Source organism: Mobula hypostoma, chromosome 6 (genome assembly GCF_963921235.1).
Source record: "Mobula hypostoma chromosome 6, sMobHyp1.1, whole genome shotgun sequence".
NCBI classification, from domain to species: domain Eukaryota; kingdom Metazoa; phylum Chordata; class Chondrichthyes; order Myliobatiformes; family Myliobatidae; genus Mobula; species Mobula hypostoma.
In genome coordinates this window covers 1670461-1689817 of record NC_086102.1, presented here as the reverse complement: position 1 = coordinate 1689817, position 19357 = coordinate 1670461, and the positions used below count along the sequence as shown (strand labels likewise).

The 19357-nt window shown below is 53.0% G+C and overlaps 1 protein-coding gene across 4 annotated transcripts in view; it reads left to right on the top strand.

Annotated features, from left to right (window-relative positions):
• Positions 1-19357, top strand: part of LOC134347785 (1,4-alpha-glucan-branching enzyme-like) — a 507671-nt gene that overhangs the window by 274693 nt on the left and 213621 nt on the right. For all 4 annotated transcript variants that reach the window (XM_063050206.1, XM_063050207.1, XM_063050205.1 and 1 more), the window contains exon 4: positions 16535-16660. In XM_063050206.1, the coding sequence (XP_062906276.1) occupies positions 16535-16660 (126 nt within the window). The remainder of the gene's footprint in view (positions 1-16534; positions 16661-19357) is intronic.

The window sequence follows — 19357 nt, the reverse complement described above, 5'->3', positions numbered from 1 at the left end:
TCCTATGTTACACAAGTAATTATATTTATGTTCAGCTTCAAATGGTCTAAAATTCTGAGGAAGCAACACTTTTAGAAAAAAGATTGCTGTCCAGTGTAATTGTCAACAATGGCAGTAAATGCAGTGCTGCCTTGTCTCTGAGGCCATTGGGCTTTCCCGGACCTTCAGCAGCCCGGCCGGGATGACTGCGCACAGCCCCTGGCTGCTGGAACTTGCTAGGATATGGCACCCTCTACTGGAAGTGGGAAAGCTGCTGTTAACAGCACCACAGCTCCAACAATTCCGGCCCACACATGTTTGCTTTGCCTCGTATTCCCAAACTGGAGTCTGGCAGGCAGCTGGGGTCACCTGACAGTGTGGACATTGTCACAAGAGGGGTGGTGAAGACGGGGAGGAGAGGGAGAGGGTGAGGGGAGGATGATGAGAGAGAGGGGAGGATGGGGGAGGGAGGGGGGAGGATGGGGACAGGGAGGGAGTTGGGGAGAGAGCAGGAGGATGGGGGCAGAATAGAGAGAGAGGGAATTAGAAGAGAGAGAATGGGGAGAGATGGAGAGGGGACGGGGTGAGAAGGGGTGTGGTGAGAGATATAGAGAGGGGGAGAAGGGAGATGGGGAGAGAGAGGGGTATCGGGGAGAAAGAAAGGAGGAGAGGGGAGAGAGAATGGGGATGAAGGAAGAGGGGGATGGGTAGACAAAGGGAGCGAGGGGGATGAAGAGAGAGGAGAGAGAGAAAGAGAGTTGTTGCTGGAGTTGTTTTGCCGAATACTAAACAAGCCATATTGCTGGTGCACTGTGTGGCAGCTGTCGTGGGCTGCCCCCAGCACACACTCAGGTTGAGTTGGTTGTTCATGCAATATAATCGATCGGTTTCAATTTGCGCTTTGATGTTCAGCACAAGGCATCACAGGAACCAGACTGCCCGCCACCAAGGATAAGGTGATGCAAAAGAGTCAGTAATAATCTGAAGAAATCCACCCAACCTGCTCATAGCCTGATAAAGGGTTTTGGCTCAAAATGTAGTGTTTACAGATGCTGCCTGGCCCGCTGAATTCCTCAACCATTTTCTGTGTTGCTTCTGGAATGTCTGTCTGACTCCCATCAGGGATGATCCTACAAACACAAAAACAGTGACTTTCCCCAAGCAGTAGGGCTGATCAACGCCTCCACACACAGACTCACAACACACTAACCCACCCCACCACACACTAACCCACCCCTCCACACACTAACCCTCCCCTCCACACACTAACCATCCCCTCCACACACAAACCCTCCCCTCCACACACTAACTCACCATTCACACACTAACCCTCCCCTCCACACACTAACTCACCCTTCACACACTAACCCTCCCCTCCGCACACTAACTCACCCTTCACACACTAACCCTCCCCTCCGCACACTAACCCACCCCTCCACACACTAACCCACCCCTCCACACACTAACCCTCCCCTCCACACACTAACCCTCCCCTCCGCACAATAACCCTTCCCTCCGCACACTAACCCACCCAGCCGCACACTAACCCACCCCTCCGCACACAAACCCTCCCCTCCACACACTAACCCACCCCTTCGCATACTAACACTCCCCTCCGCACACTAACTCACCCTCCACACACTAACCCACCCCTCCACACACTAACCCTCCCCTCCACACACTAACCCACCCCTAACCCACCCCTTCGCATACTAACACTCCCCTCCGCACACTAACTCACCCTCCACACACTAACCCTCCCCTCCACACACTAACCCACCCCTCCACACACTAACTCACTCCTCCACACACTAACCCTCCCCTCCACACACTAACCCATCCCTCCACACACTAACCCACCCCTCCACACACTAACTCACCCTCCACACACTAACCCTCCCCTCCACACACTAACCCACCCCTCCACACACTAACCCTCCCCTCCACACACTAACCCTCCCCTCCGCACACTAACCCACCCCTCCGGACACTAACCCTGCCCTCCGCACACTAACCCACCCCTCCGCACACTAACACTCCCCTCAACACACTAACTCACCCCTCCACACACTAACACTCCCCTCCACACACTAACTCACCCTCCACACACTAACCCTCCCCTCCACACACTAACTCTCCCTTCACACACTAACTCACCCCTCCACACACTAACCCTCCCCTCCACACACTAACTCACCCCTCCACACACTAACTCACCCTCCACACACTAACCCTCCCCTCCACACACTAACTCACCCTCTACACACTAACACTCCCCTCTACACACTAACCCTCCCCTCCACACACTAACCCTCGTCTCCACACACTAACCCACCCCTCCACACACTAACCCTCCCCTCCACACACTAACCCACCCCTCCACACACTAACCCTCCCCTCCGCACACTAACCCTCCCCTCCGCACATTAACCCACCCCTCCGCACACTAAACCTCCCCTCCACACACTAACCCTCCCCTCCACACACTAACTCACCCCTCCACACACTAACCCTCCCCGCCACACACTAACTCACCCTCCACACACTAACCCACCCTTCACACACTAACCCACCCTTCACACACTAACCCTCCCCTCCACACACTAACTCACCCTCCACACACTAACCCTCCCCTCCACACACTAACTCACCCTTCACACACTAACCCTCCCCTCCACACACTAACTCACCCTCCACACACTAACTCACCCTCCACACACTAACCCTCCCCTCCACACACTAACTCTCCCTTCACACACTAACTCACCCCTCCACACACTAACCCTCCCCTCCACACACTAACTCACCCTCCACACACTAACTCACCCCTCCACACACTAACCCTCCCCTCCACACACTAACTCACCCTCCACACACTAACTCACCCCTCCACACACTAACCCTCCCCTCCACACACTAACTCACCCTCCGCACACTAACCCACCCCTCCACACACTAACTCACCCTCCACACACTAACCCACCCCTCCGCACACGAACCCTCCCCTCCACACACTAACCCTCCCCTCCACACACTAACCTACCCTTCACACACTAACTCACCCCTCCACACACTAACCCTCCCCTCCACACACTAACCCACCCTTCACACACTAACCCTCCCCTCCACACACTAACTCACCCTCTACACACTAACCCTCCCCTCCACACACTAACCCTCCCCTCCACACACTATCCCACCCCTCCACACACTAACCCTCCCGTCCACACACTAACCCACCCCTCCACACACAAACCCTCCCTTCCACACACTAACCCTCCCCTCCACACACTAACTCACTCCCCACACACTAACCCTCCCCTCCACATACTAACTCTCCCCTCCACACACTAACTCACCTTCCACACACTAACCCACCCCTCCACACACTAACCCAACCCTCCGCACACTAACCCTCCCCTCCACACACTAACTCACCCTCCGCACACTAACCCTCCCCTCCACACACTAACTCACCCTCCACACACTAACCCTCCCCTCCACACACTAACTCACCCTGCACACACTAACCCTCCCCTCCTACACACTAACCCTCCCCTCCGCACACTAACCCACCCCTCCACACACTAACACTCCCCTCCACACACTAACTCACCCCTCCACACACTAACCGTCCCCTCCACACACTAACTCACCCTCCACACACTAACCCACCCCTCTGCACACTAACCCACCCCTCCACACACTAACCCTCCCCTCCACACACTAACTCTCAACTTCACACACTAACTCACCCCTCCACACACTAACCCTCGCCTCCACACACTAACACACCCTCCACACACTAACCCTCCCCTCCACACACTAACCCTCCCCTCCACACACTAACTCACCCCTCCACACACTAACCCTCCCCTCCACACACTAACCCACCCCTCCACACACTAACCCTCCCCTCCACACACTAACTCACCCTCCACATACTAACTCACCCTCCACACACTAACTCTCCCCTCCACACACTAACCCACCCCTCCACACACTAACTCACCCTCCACACACTAACTCACCCTCCACACACTAACCCTCCCCTCTACACACTAACCCTCCCCTCCACACACTAACCCACCCCTCCACACACTAACCCTCCCCTCCACACACTAACCCTCCCCTCCACACACTAACCCACCCCTCCACACACTAACCCACCCCTCCACACACAAACCCTCCCCTCCACACACTAACCCTCCCCTCCACACACTAACTCACCCCCCACACACTAACCCTCCCCTCCACATACTAACTCTCCCCTCCACACACTAACCCACCCCTCCACACACAAACCCAACCCTCCGCACACTAACCCTCCCCTCCACACACTAACTCACCCTCCACACACTAACCCTCCCCTCCATACACTAACCTACCCTTCACACACGAACGCACCCCTCCACACACTAACTCACCCCTCCACACACTAACCCTCCCCTCCACACACTAACACACTCTCCACACACTAACCCTCCCCTCCACACACTAACCCTCCCCTCCACACACTAACCCTCCCCTCCACACACTAACCCTCCCCTCCACACACTAACCCACCCCTCCACACACTAACCCTCCCCTCCACACACTAACTCACCCCTCCACACACTAACTCACCCCTCCACACACTAACCCTCCCCTCCACACACTAACCCTCCCCTCCACACACTAACCCACTCCTCCACACACTAACCCTCCCCTCCACACACTAACTCACCCTCCACATACTAACTCACCCTCCACACACTAACTCTCCCCTCCACACACTAACCCACCCCTCCACATACTAACTCTCTCCTCCACACACTAACTCACCCTCCACACACTAACCCTCCCCTCTACACACTAACCCTCCCCTCCACACACTAACCCACCCCTCCACACACTAACACTCCCCTCCACACACTAACCCACCCCTCCACACACAAACCCTCCCCTCCACACACTAACCCTCCCCTCTACACACTAATCCACCCTTCACACACTAACCCTCCCCTCCACACACTGTCTCACCCCTCCACACACTAACCCTCCCCTCCACACACTAACTCTCCCTTCACACACTAACTCACCACTCCACACACTAACCCTCCTCTCCACACACTAACTCACCCTCCAAACACTAACCCTCCCCTCCACACACTAACCCTCCCCTCCACACACTAACTCACCCCTCCACACACTAACCCTCCCCTCCACACACTAACCCACCCCTCCACACACGAACCCTCCCCTCCACACACTAACTCACCCCTCCACACACTAACTCACCCTCCACACACTAACCCACTCCTCCACACACTAACCCTCCCCTCCACACACTAACTCACCCTCCACATACTAACTCACCCTCCACATACTAACTCACCCTCCACACACTAACTCACCCTCCAAACACTAACCCTCCCCTCCACACACTAACTCACCCTGCACACACTAACCCTCCCCTCTACACACTAACCCTCCCCTCCGCACACTAACCCACCCCTCCACACACTAACACTCCCCTCCACACACTAACTCACCCCTCCACACACTAACCGTCCCCTCCACACACTAACTCACCCTCCACACACTAACCCACCCCTCTGCACACTAACCCACCCCTCCACACACTAACCCTCCCCTCCACACACTAACTCTCAACTTCACACACTAACTCACCCCTCCACACACTAACCCTCGCCTCCACACACTAACACACCCTCCACACACTAACCCTCCCCTCCACACACTAACCCTCCCCTCCACACACTAACTCACCCCTCCACACACTAACCCTCCCCTCCACACACTAACCCACCCCTCCACACACTAACCCTCCCCTCCACACACTAACTCACCCTCCACATACTAACTCACCCTCCACACACTAACTCTCCCCTCCACACACTAACCCACCCCTCCACATACTAACTCTCCCATCCACACACTAACTCACCCTCCACACACTAACCCTCCCCTCTACACACTAACCCTCCCCTCCACACACTAACCCACCCCTCCACACACTAACCCTCCCCTCCACACACTAACCCTCCCCTCCACACACTAACCCACCCCTCCACACACTAACCCTCCCCTCCACACACTAACTCACCCCCCACACACTAACCCTCCCCTCCACATACTAACTCTCCCCTCCACACACTAACCCACCCCTCCACACACAAACCCAACCCTCCGCACACTAACCCTCCCCTCCACACACTAACTCACCCTCCACACACTAACCCTCCCCTCCATACACTAACCTACCCTTCACACACGAACTCACCCCTCCACACACTAACTCACCCCTCCACACACTAACCCTCCCCTCCACACACTATCTCACCCTCCACACACTAACCCTCCCCTCCACACATTAACTCACCCGGCACACACTAACCCTCCCCTCTACACACTAACCCTCCCCTCCACACACTAACCCACCCCTCCACACACTAACCGTCCCCTCCACACACTAACTCACCCTCCACACACTAACCCACCCCTCTGCACACTAACCCACCCCTCCACACACTAACCCTCCCCTCCACACACTAACACACTCTCCACACACTAACCCTCCCCTCCACACACTAACCCTCCCCTCCACACACTAACTCACCCCTCCACACACTAACCCTCCCCTCCACACACTAACCCACCCCTCCACACACTAACCCTCCCCTCCACACACTAACTCACCCCTCCACACACTAACTCACCCCTCCACACACTAACCCTCCCCTCCACACACTAACCCACCCCTCCACACACTAACCCACTCCTCCACACACTAACCCTCCCCTCCACACACTAACTCACCCTCCACATACTAACTCACCCTCCACACACTAACTCTCCCCTCCACACACTAACCCACCCCTCCACATACTAACTCTCTCCTCCACACACTAACTCACCCTCCACACACTAACCCTCCCCTCTACACACTAACCCTCCCCTCCACACACTAACCCACCCCTCCACACACTAACACTCCCCTCCACACACTAACCCACCCCTCCACACACAAACCCTCCCCTCCACACACTAACCCTCCCCTCTACACACTAATCCACCCTTCACACACTAACCCTCCCCTCCACACACTGTCTCACCCCTCCACACACTAACCCTCCCCTCCACACACTAACTCTCCCTTCACACACTAACTCACCACTCCACACACTAACCCTCCTCTCCACACACTAACTCACCCTCCAAACACTAACCCTCCCCTCCACACACTAACCCTCCCCTCCACACACTAACTCACCCCTCCACACACTAACCCTCCCCTCCACACACTAACCCACCCCTCCACACACTAACCCTCCCCTCCACACACTAACTCACCCCTCCACACACTAACTCACCCTCCACACACTAACCCACTCCTCCACACACTAACCCTCCCCTCCACACACTAACTCACCCTCCACATACTAACTCACCCTCCACATACTAACTCACCCTCCACACACTAACTCACCCTCCAAACACTAACCTTCCCCTCCACACACTAACTCACCCTCCACACACTAACCCAATCCTCCATACACTAACCCTCCCCTCCACACACTAACCCACCCCTCCACACACTAACCCTCCCCTCCACACACTAACCCACTCCTCCACACACAAACCCTCCCCTCCACACACTAACCCTCCCCTTCACACACTAACTCACCCTCCACACACTAACCCTCCCCTCCACACACTAACTCACCCTTCACACACTAACCCTCTCCTCCACACACTAACCCTCCCCTATACACACTAACCCTCCCCTCCACACACTAACCCTCGTCTCCACACACTAACCCACCTCTCCACACACTAACCCTCCCCTCCACACACTAACCCTCCCCTCCACACACTAACCCACCCCTCCGCACACTAACTCACCCACCACACACTAACTCACCCTCCACACACTAACCCTCCCCTCCACACACTAACCCACCCTTCACACACTAACCCTCCCCTCCACACACTAACTCACCCTCCACACACTAACCCTCCCCTCCACACACTAACCCTCCCCTCCACACACTAACACACCCCTCCACACACTAACCCTCCCCTTCACACACTAACCCACCCCTCCATACACTATCCCCTAACTAACCCCTCCACTCACCCTTCCACACACTACACACTAACCCTCCCATCCACACACTAACTCACCCGTCCACACACTCACACTAATCCTCCCCTCCGCACACTAACCCACCCCTCCGCACACTAACACTCCCCTACGCACACTAACTCACCCTCCACACACTAACCCTCCCCTCCACACACTAACTCACCCTTCACACACTAACCCTCTCCTCCACACACTAACCCTCCCCTATACACACTAACCCTCCCCTCCACACACTAACCCTCGTCTCCACACACTAACCCACCTCTCCACACACTAACCCTCCCCTCCACACACTAACCCTCCCCTCCACACACTAACCCACCCCTCCGCACACTAACTCACCCACCACACACTAACTCACCCTCCACACACTAACCCTCCCCTCCACACACTAACCCACCCTTCACACACTAACCCTCCCCTCCACACACTAACTCACCCTCCACACACTAACCCTCCCCTCCACACACTAACCCTCCCCTCCACACACTAACTCACCCCTCCACACACTAACCCTCCCCTTCACACACTAACCCACCCCTCCATACACTATCCCTCCCCTCCACACACTAACTAACCCCTCCACACACTAACTCACCCTTCCACACACTAACCCTCCCCTCCACACACTAACTCACCCTCCACACACTAACCCTCCCCACCACACACTAACCCTCCCCTCCACACACTAACCCTCCCCTCCACACACTAACTCACCCTCCACACACTAACCCTCCCCTCCACACACTAACTCACCCTCCACACACTAACCCTCCCCTCCACACACTAACCCTCCCATCCACACACTAACTCACCCGTCCACACACTAACCCACCCCTCCGCACACTAATCCTCCCCTCCGCACACTAACCCATCCCTCCGCACACTAACACTCCCCTACGCACACTAACTCACCCCTCCGCACACTAACTCACCCCTCCACACACTAACCCTCCCCTCCACACACTAACCCTCCCCTCCACACACTAACCCTCCCCTCCACATACTAACCCTCCCCTCCACACACTAACCCTCTCCTCCACACGCTAACTCACCTTCCACACACTAACCCACCCCTCCACACACTAACCCACCCCTCCGCACACTAACCCTCCCCTCCACACACTAACTCACCCTCCACACACTAACGCTCCCCTCCACACACTAACCCACTCCTCCACACACTAACCCTCCCCTTCACACACGAACTCACCCTCCACACACTAACTCACCCCTCCACACACTAACCCTCCCCTGCACACACTAACTCACCCTCCACACACTAACCCTCCCCTCCACCCACTAACCCTCCCCTCCACACACTAACCCACCCTTCACACACTAACCCTCCCCTCCACACACTAACTCACACTGCACACACTAACCCTCCCCTCTACACACTAATCCACCCTTCACACACTAACCCTCCCCTCCACACACTATCTCACCCCTCCACACACTAACCCTCCCCTCCACACACTAACTCTCCCTTCACACACTAACTCACCACTCCACACACTAACCCTCCTCTCCACACACTAACTCACCCTCCAAACACTAACCCTCCCCTCCACACACTAACCCTCCCCTCCACACACTAACTCACCCCTCCACACACTAACCCTCCCCTCCACACACTAACCCACCCCTCCACACACTAACCCTCCCCTCCACACACTAACTCACCCCTCCACACACTAACTCACCCTCCACACACTAACCCACTCCTCCACACACTAACCCTCCCCTCCACACACTAACTCACCCTCCACATACTAACTCACCCTCCACATACTAACTCACCCTCCACACACTAACTCACCCTCCAAACACTAACCCTTCCCTCCACACACTAACCCTCCCCTCCACACACTAACTCACCCCTCCACACACTAACCCTCCCCTCCACACACTAACCCACCCCTCCACACACTAACCCTCCCCTCCACACACTAACCCTCCCCTCCACACACTAACTCACCCTCCACACACTAACCCAATCCTCCATACACTAACCCTCCCCTCCACACACTAACCCACCCCTCCACACACTAACCCTCCCCTCCACACACTAACCCACTCCTCCACACACAAACCCTCCCCTCCACACACTAACCCTCCCCTGCACACACTAACTCACCCCTCCACACACTAACCCTCCTCTCCACACACTAACTCTCCCTTCACACACTAACTCACCCCTCCACACACTAACCCTCCCCTCCACACACTAACTCACCCTCCAAACACTAACCCTCCCCTGCACACACTAACCCTCCCCTCCACACACTAACCCACCCCTCCACACACTAACCCTCCCCTCCACACACTAACTCACCCCTCCACACACTAACCCACTCCTCCACACACTAACCCTCCCCTCCACACACTAACTCACCCTCCACATACTAACTCACCCTCCACATACTAACTCACCCTCCACATACTAACTCACCCTCCACACACTAACTCACCCTCCAAACACTAACCCTCCCCTCCACACACTAACCCTCCCCTCCACACACTAACTCACCCCTCCACACACTAACTCACCCCTCCACACACTAACCCTCCCCTCCACACACTAACCCACCCCTCCACACACTAACCCTCCCCTCCACACACTAACTCACCCCTCCACACACTAACTCACCCTTCCACACACTAACCCACTCCTCCACACACTAACCCTCCCCTCCACACACTAACTCACCCTCCACATACTAACTCACCCTCCACATACTAACTCACCCTCCACACACTAACCCTCCCCTCTACACACTAACCCTCCCCTCCACACACTAACCCTCCCCTCCACACACTAACCCACCCCTCCACACACTAACCCACCCCTCCACACACTAACCCTCCCCTCCACAGACTAACTCACCCTCCACACACTAACCCTCCCCTCTACACACTAACCCTCCCCTCCACACACTAACCCTCCCCTCTACACACTAACCCACCCCTCCACACACTAACCCTCCCCTCCACACACTAACCCACCCCTCCACACACTAACCCTCCCCTCTACACACTAACCCACTCCTCCACACACAAACCCTCCCCTCCACACACTAACCCTCCCCTCCACACACTAACCTACCCTTCACACACGAACTCACCCTTCCACACACTAACTCACCCCTCCACACACTAACCCTCCCCTCCACACACTAACTCACCCTCCACACACTAACCCTCCCCTCCGCACACTAACCCACCCTCCACACACGAACTCACCCTTCCACACACTAACTCACCCTCCACACACCAACCCTCCCCTCTACACACTAACTCACCCTCCACACACTACCCTCCCCTCCGCACACTAACCCACCCTTCACACACTAACCCTCCCCTCCACACACTAACTCACCCTCCACACACCAACCCTCCCCTCTACACACTAACCCACCCTTCACACACTAACCCTCCCTTCACACACTAACCCTCCCCTCCACACACTAACCCACCCCTCCGCACACTAACCCACCCCTCCGCACACTAACACTCCCCTCCACACACTAACTCACCCCTCCACACACTAACCCTCCCCTCCACACACTAACCCTCCCCTCCACACACTAACTCACCCCTCCACACACTAACCCTCCCCTCCACACACTAACCCTCCCCTCCACACACTAACCCACCCCTCCACACACTAACCCTCCCCTCCACACACTAACCCACCCCTCCACACACTAACCCTCCCCTCCACACACTAACCCTCCCCTCCACACACTAACCCTCCCCTCCACACACTAACCCTCCCCTCCACACACTAACCCACCCCTCCACACACTAACCCTCCCCTCCACACACTAACCCTCCCCTCCACACACCTAACCCACCCCTCCACACACTAACCCTCCCCTCCCCACACACACTAACCTCACCCCTCCACACACTAACTCACCCCTCCACACACTAACCCTCCCCTCCACACACTAACCCACACTTCACACACTAACCCTCCCCTCCACACACTAACTCACCCTCCACACACTTACCCTCCCCTCTACACACTAACCCACCCTTCACACACTAACTCACCCCTCTACACACTAACCCACCCCTCCACACACTAACCCTCCCCTCCACACACTAACCCACCCCTCCACACACAAACCCTCCCCTCCGCACACTAACTCACCCTCCACACACTAACCCCCCCTCCACACACTAACCCACACTTCACACACTAACCCTCCCCTCCACACACTAACTCACCCTCCACACACTTACCCTCCCCTCTACACACTAACCCACCCTTCACACACTAACTCACCCCTCTACACACTAACCCACCCCTCCACACACTAACCCTCCCCTCCACACACTAACCCACCCCTCCACACACAAACCCTCCCCTCCGCACACTAACTCACCCCTCCACACACTAACCCTCCCCTTCACACACTAACCCTCCCCTCCACACACTAACTCACCCTCCACACACTAACTCACCCTCCACACACTAACCCTCCCCTCCACACACTAACCCACCCCTCCACACACTAACCCTCCCCTCCACACACTAACCCTCCCCTCCACACACTAACTCACCCCTCCACACACTAACCCCCACACGTCATAAACTCCCCACTGCCGCAAACCGATCACAAACCACAACCGTCCACACACCACAAACCGATCAGAAACTAGACATGCCCACTGCACACAACTCGCTCACCACCAACCACATGCCACCTCACCCTGAACTGTACTACCTGCGCCTAGTGTCGCTTTATCTACGTTTTTACATTGCTCACGTATATAGTTTGTATATTTTGTACAATCTATGTATCTGAATACTGCATAACAGTTGCTTTTGTGTGGAATTTATTCAGATTACTGACACTTAACATTGCAGGTTTTGTGTTTTAATATTGCACTGGGTCTGGAGGAACAATCATTTTGTACTCCTTTACATCGGTGTACTGAAGAACAAAAGGAAACAATCTTGAACATTGATAAATAAGCAAATATATATCTGTCTCTGAGTGGCTGTGCTGCATGAGCTACCGAGGAAGTTGTGGAAATAGACTCACTCATGGCCATCAGTAGGATGTTGGATGTCTCTGGAGAGGAGGGCGGATTCAGTAGGATGTTGGATGTCTCTGGAGAGGAGGGCGGATTCAGTAGGATGTGGGATGTCTCTGGAGAGGAGGGCGGATTCAGTAGGACGTTGGATGGTTCTGGAGAGGATGGTGAGTGGCTGCAGATTCATTGCTCTACCTGAGGGGTGATGACGCTGAGATCAGTAGGATGTTGGATGGTTCTGGAGTGGATGCTGGGTGGCTGTAGATTTGTTGCTCTTCCTGAGGGGAGAGGATGGTGGGTTCAGTAGGACATTCGATGGTTCTGGAGAGGATGGTGGGTTCAGTAGGACGTTGGATGGTTCTGGAGAGGATGGTGGATCAGTAGGATGTTAGATGATTCTGGAGAGGACAGTGGGTTCAGTAGGACGTTGGATGGCTCTGATTGGATGGTGAGTAGCTGTAGATTCATTGCTGTTCCTGAGGGGAGAGGACGGTGGATCAGTAGGATGTTTGATGTCTCTAGAGAGGAGGGCGGATTCAGTAGGACGTTGGATGGTTCTGGAGAGGATGGTGAGTGGCTGCAGATTCATTGCTCTGCCTGAGGGGTGATGACGCTGAGATCAGTAGGATGTTGGATGGTTCTGGAGTGGATGCTGGGTGGCTGTAGATTTGTTGCTCTTCCTGAGGGGAGAGGATGGTGGGTTCAGTAGGACATTCGATGGTTCTGGAGAGGATGGTGGATCAGTAGGACGTTGGATGGCTCTGATTGGATGGTGAGTAGCTGTAGATTCATTGCTGTTCCTGAGGGGAGAGGACAGTGGATCAGTGGGATGTTTGATGTCTCTGGAGAGGATGGTGGGTTCAGTAGGACTTTGGATGGTTCTGGAGAGGATGGTGAGTGGCTGCAGATTCATTGCTCTGCCTGAGGGGAGATGACGCTGGGATCAGTAGGATGTTAGATGGTTCTGGAGAGGACGCTCGGCTGTAGATTCATTGTTCTGCCTGATGGAAGAGGACGCTGGGATCAGTAGGATGTTAGATGGTTCTGGAGAGGACGCTCGGCTGTAGATTCATTGTTCTACCTGATGGGAGAGGACGGTGGGATAAGTAGGATGTTAGATGGTTCTGGAGAGGACGCTCGGCTGTAGATTCATTGTTCTGCCTGATGGGAGAGGACGGTGGGATCAGTAAGATGTTAGATGGTTCTGGAGAGGATGCTCGGCTGTAGATTCATTGTTCTGCCTGAGGGGAGATGACGCTGGGATCAGTAGGATGTTAGATGGTTCTGGAGAGGACGCTCGGCTGTAGATTCATTGTTCTGCCTGATGGGAGAGGACGGTGGGATAAGTAGGATGTTAGATGGTTCTGGAGAGGACGCTCGGCTGTAGATTCATTGTTCTGCCTGATGGGAGAGGACGGTGGGATAAGTAGGACGTTGGATGGTTCTGGAGAGGACGCTCGGCTGTAGATTCATTGTTCTGCCTGATGGGAGAGGACGGTGGGATAAGTAGGACGTTGGATGGTTCTGGAGAGGACGCTCGGCTGTAGATTCATTGTTCTGCCTGATGGGAGAGGACGGTGGGATAAGTAGGACGTTGGATGGTTCTGGAGAGGACGCTCGGCTGTAGATTCATTGTTCTGCCTGAGGGGAGAGGACGGTGGGATAAGTAGGACGTTGGATGGTTCTGCCTGAGGAGTGGCATCATCCCCATCCATCCACATCCTGTCATTTATGGGCCGAACCTAAGCTCTGGATAAAGGAATGTAACTTCCCACACGCTTGTGTTTGTGTCTCCTGAGCTGGAATATCCAGCTGTCTAACACATTCACGTGAAAGTTGCTGTCAGCTAATTGAAGAAACTGCCAGTCTGGTTATTCCAAGCTAGGGAAGAGGACTTTGATATAGTTGTGTTGGCATTTATACAATATTGCACGGTGAATTATTGGCTCTAATTTCTTCAGTGTTACATTTTCCTCTCATAGTCGACACTTGTCATCAAACAAAAGAAACTGAAGTTCAGGCGGCAGAGTTTCATTCTGTTCCCACTCACCGAGCTTCAGCATTCTTCTTCCGCCTCTCGGCCGATCAAACATTGCTCCAATGGTAATCTCGTTCAGACTGAGACACGATAGGGCAGGTAGTTAAAGGGAGTGTACGGCAATATTGATCAATATTACCCCTCAGCCATCAGGCTCTTGAACCAGAGGGGATAACTTCACCCACCCCAACACTGAGCTGTTTCTACAACCTATGGACTCACTTTCAGGGACTCTGCATCTTATATTTGTGATACTTATTGCTTACTTATTTATTATTATTCTTTCTTTTTGTAATTGCACAGTTTGTCATTGTACACATTGGTTGTCTGTTCTATTGGGTGTTGTCTTTCATTGATTCTGTTGTGTTTCTGGTATTTACTGTGAATGCCAGCAAGAAAAAGAATCTCAGGGTGCATATGGTGTCAAATATATAGTTTGATAATAAATTTACTTTGAATTTTGAAATGTTTAGTGATTGAAATTGAACAATTTCCCTTGAGAATATGAAGGGAGGTTTTCCAGGCATCACTAGATGGGTTGAAGGTGTATTTCTATGCTGTAGTGTTCTATGACTGATAATGTAGGCCATTCAGCCCTTTGTCCCAGCTTGTCATTAAGTCCAATTGTGACTGATTTGCCATGGAAACACCGTGTTTCCACGCTGTCCCACACTCCTTGATTCTGCTGCGTCTGGAAATCTCTGAGGCTTCCTTCTGAAAATGCGCAGTAACCTCCTTAGCCCACTGTGGGAGGCAGCCCTGCTCAGCTCCCTGATCTTCTCTCTGTGACCAGTGACAGTACCTGGACATGCTGCTGCTTGCCCCTGTGGTTAGAGCACATCAACTTGTTCCGAGACTCTTCACAGCAGCCTCTGCTAGCACAAATGAAAGCTGGTGAACGGAAATTGAAACAGCTGATACAACCTAAGCAGCCCGAAGTGTCTGGAAGGAGGGGAGAGTAATGAAGGAGTGGGTACTGGTGATGGAGTTAATGAAATCATAGCAGAAATCAAGGGATGCACTGATCGAAGAGTTCAGCGAAGGTAAAGAAACAGAGGAGGGGGCTGAGGTTCTGGCCAGTGAAAACAGCATTACTTGGAATGAACTGTCTCACTAGCTTTTTGTTCATTTTATTTAGAGATACAGCATGGAATGGGTCTTCCGACCCACCAAGTCATGCTGCCCAGCAGCTTACTGATTCAATTCTAGCCTAATCACACAACAGTTTACAGCTTGTTGGAGTACATCAATCTATTGTTACGATGTGGGTTTGATGTAAACTAAACTAACCAAGCAACTGTTTTCTTCCGAAGGTGGTGATTGGGGATGGTACTGGTCAGCAGCTTTACCGCATCTCTCCCTGGGCAAGATATGTCACCCGCCAGGTGAACTCCAGGATCTACGAGTGGGTGCATTGGCAGCCACCCCTCCGATACGTGGTAAGCAGTTCCTTTGTATTCATCCCGGAAAAGCATCATCACAGAAGGCACTGTCCTAGTTTTCACCCTCTCACTGAGGTAGTTTGACTCATCAGTATTCCACACAAAACCAAACAGACTATCAGGAAGAATAGTGTTTTAGAATTTTGGGGATTAAGGGGTATGTCTTGTAGACATGGGGTGGTGGATACATGGAAGTGGCAGAGATTGGTACAGTTACAATGCTTAGGAGGCATGAAGACCGGTCCAGGGAGATACGGCCCAGATCCAGGAACTTGGGACTCATGGACAGACAACACAGTCAGTACAAACAAGCTCAATTCTCAGCTCTATGTTTCTATGACTCTATCATATCACAGTCAGTATATTCACGCAGGATCATAATGGCCCATTCTGAAGCTCTATGATTCTATCAAAAGTCTCACAAAATATGTTGCCATTTTTGTGTAAATCAGACAGCCACTTACAACACAAGAGGTTGGTTCTTATGAAAGCTCTTAGCCCGAAACGTCAACTATTTATTCATTTCTATGGACACCACCTGTCCCACTGAGTTCCTCCAGCATTTATATGTGTTACAAAGTCTGGTGGAGTTGTGAATACCATATTTTGTAGATCAGTGGTCTCTGAACACCAGACCGCGGACCAGTACCAGGCTGCAAAGCATGTGCTACCAGGCCGCGAGGAAACGATATGAGTTAACTGCACCTTTCCTCGTTCCCTGTCACGCCCACTTTTGAACTTGAACACACACGAGGTCATCAGTTGGTCATTAACCTGCAACTACTTGATGAGTAAAAAACAAACATCGCTTAAGAGTTTCTTTGGAAGAGATGGTAGGGGACATAAAAGGCCTAACAATGGTGATAACGCAAAGACAGCTGAGGCTGAGACTGCAAAAAAAAAGAAAGCTTCCTTCGACAGAAAAGACGATGAGTCGTACAAAAAATATGGCTTTATTGTGACCAGTGACTTGCACGCTGCAAGCCCCCTGTGTGTGATACGTGGAGACAAGCTGTCTAATGAGGCAATGAAGCCCTCAAAACTGCTTGGGAACCTTGAGTCCAAGCACCCTGCACTTAAAGACAAACCCGTGTAGTTTTTTGAGCGGAAAAAACGTGAGCAAGCGGGACAGAAGCAAGTGCGGAGAGCCACCACCTCCACAAATGCTGCTGCTCTGAGAGTGTCGTACTCAGTGGCTAGCCATATTGCTAAGGCTAAGAATCCTTTCATTGTTGGTGAAGAATTGATTCTGCCTGCTGCCAAGGACGTGTGCCGTGAACTGTTGGGAGAAGCTGCAGCTAACAAGATGGTACAGGTTTCTCTTTCAGCTACCAGTTTCAAGGAGAATCGATGACATAGCAGAGGACATCGAAGCACAGCTGTTGGAACGGCTTAACGAGTCTGGTTTCACTACCCGAGTCACAGAGGTTGCTCCTGAATGCCAGTTTACACACTGTGTCACACACAAGGAAATGCTGGCTAGCTGAAAAATGTCTCCTGATCTTAACAGCGTATTGACTGACATAGGACATAGAACATAGAATAGTACAGCACAGTACAGGCCCTTCGGCCGACAATGTTGTGCCAGCCCTCAAACCCTGCCTCCCATATAAGCCCCCACCTTAAATTCCTCCATATACCTGTCTAGTAGTCTCTTAAACTTCACTAGTGTATCTGCCTCCACCACTGACTCAGGCCGTGCATTCCACGCACCAACCACTCTCTGAGTAAAAAACCTTCCTCTAATATCCCCCTTGAACTTCCCACCCCTTATCTTAAAGCCATGTCCCCTTGTATTGAGCAGTGGTGCCCTGGGGAAGAGGCACTGGCTATCCACTCTATCTATCCCTCTTATTATCTTGTACACCTCTATCATGTCTCCTCTCATCCTCCTTCTCTCCAAAGAGTAAAGCCCTAGCTCCCTTAATCTCTGATCATAATGCATACTTTCTAAACCAGGCAGCATCCTGGTAAATCTCCTCTGTGCCCTTTCCAATGCTTCCACATGCTTCCTATAGTGAGGCGACCAGAACTGGACACAGTACTCCAAGTGTGGCCTAACCAGAGTTTTATAGAGCTGCATCATTACATCGCGACTCTTAAACTCTATCCCTCGACTTACGAAAGCTAACACCCCATAAGCTTTCTTGACTACCCCATCCATCTGTGAGGCAACTTTCATGGATCTGTGGACATGTACCCCAAGATCCCTCTGCTCCTCCACACTACCAAGTATCCTGCCATTTACTTTGTACTCTACCTTGGAGTTTGTCCTTCCAAAGTGTACCACCTCACATTTCTCCGGATTGAACTCCATCTGCCACTTCTCAGCCCACTCCTGCATCCTATCAATGTCTCTCTGCAATCTTTGACAATCCTCTACACTATCTACAACACCACCAACCTTTGTGTCGTCTGCAAACTTGCCAACCCACCCTTCTACCCCGACATCCAGGTCGTTAATAAAAATCACGAAAAGTAGAGATCCCAGAACAGATCCTTGTGAGACACCACTAGTCACAATCCTCCAATCTGAATGTACTCCCTCCTCCACCACCCTCTGCCTTCTGCAGGCAAGCCAATTCTGAATCCACCTGGCCAAACTTCCCTGGATCCCATGCCTTCTAACTTTCTGAATAAGCCTACTGTGTGGAACCTTGTCAAATGCCTTATTAAAATCCATATAGATCACAT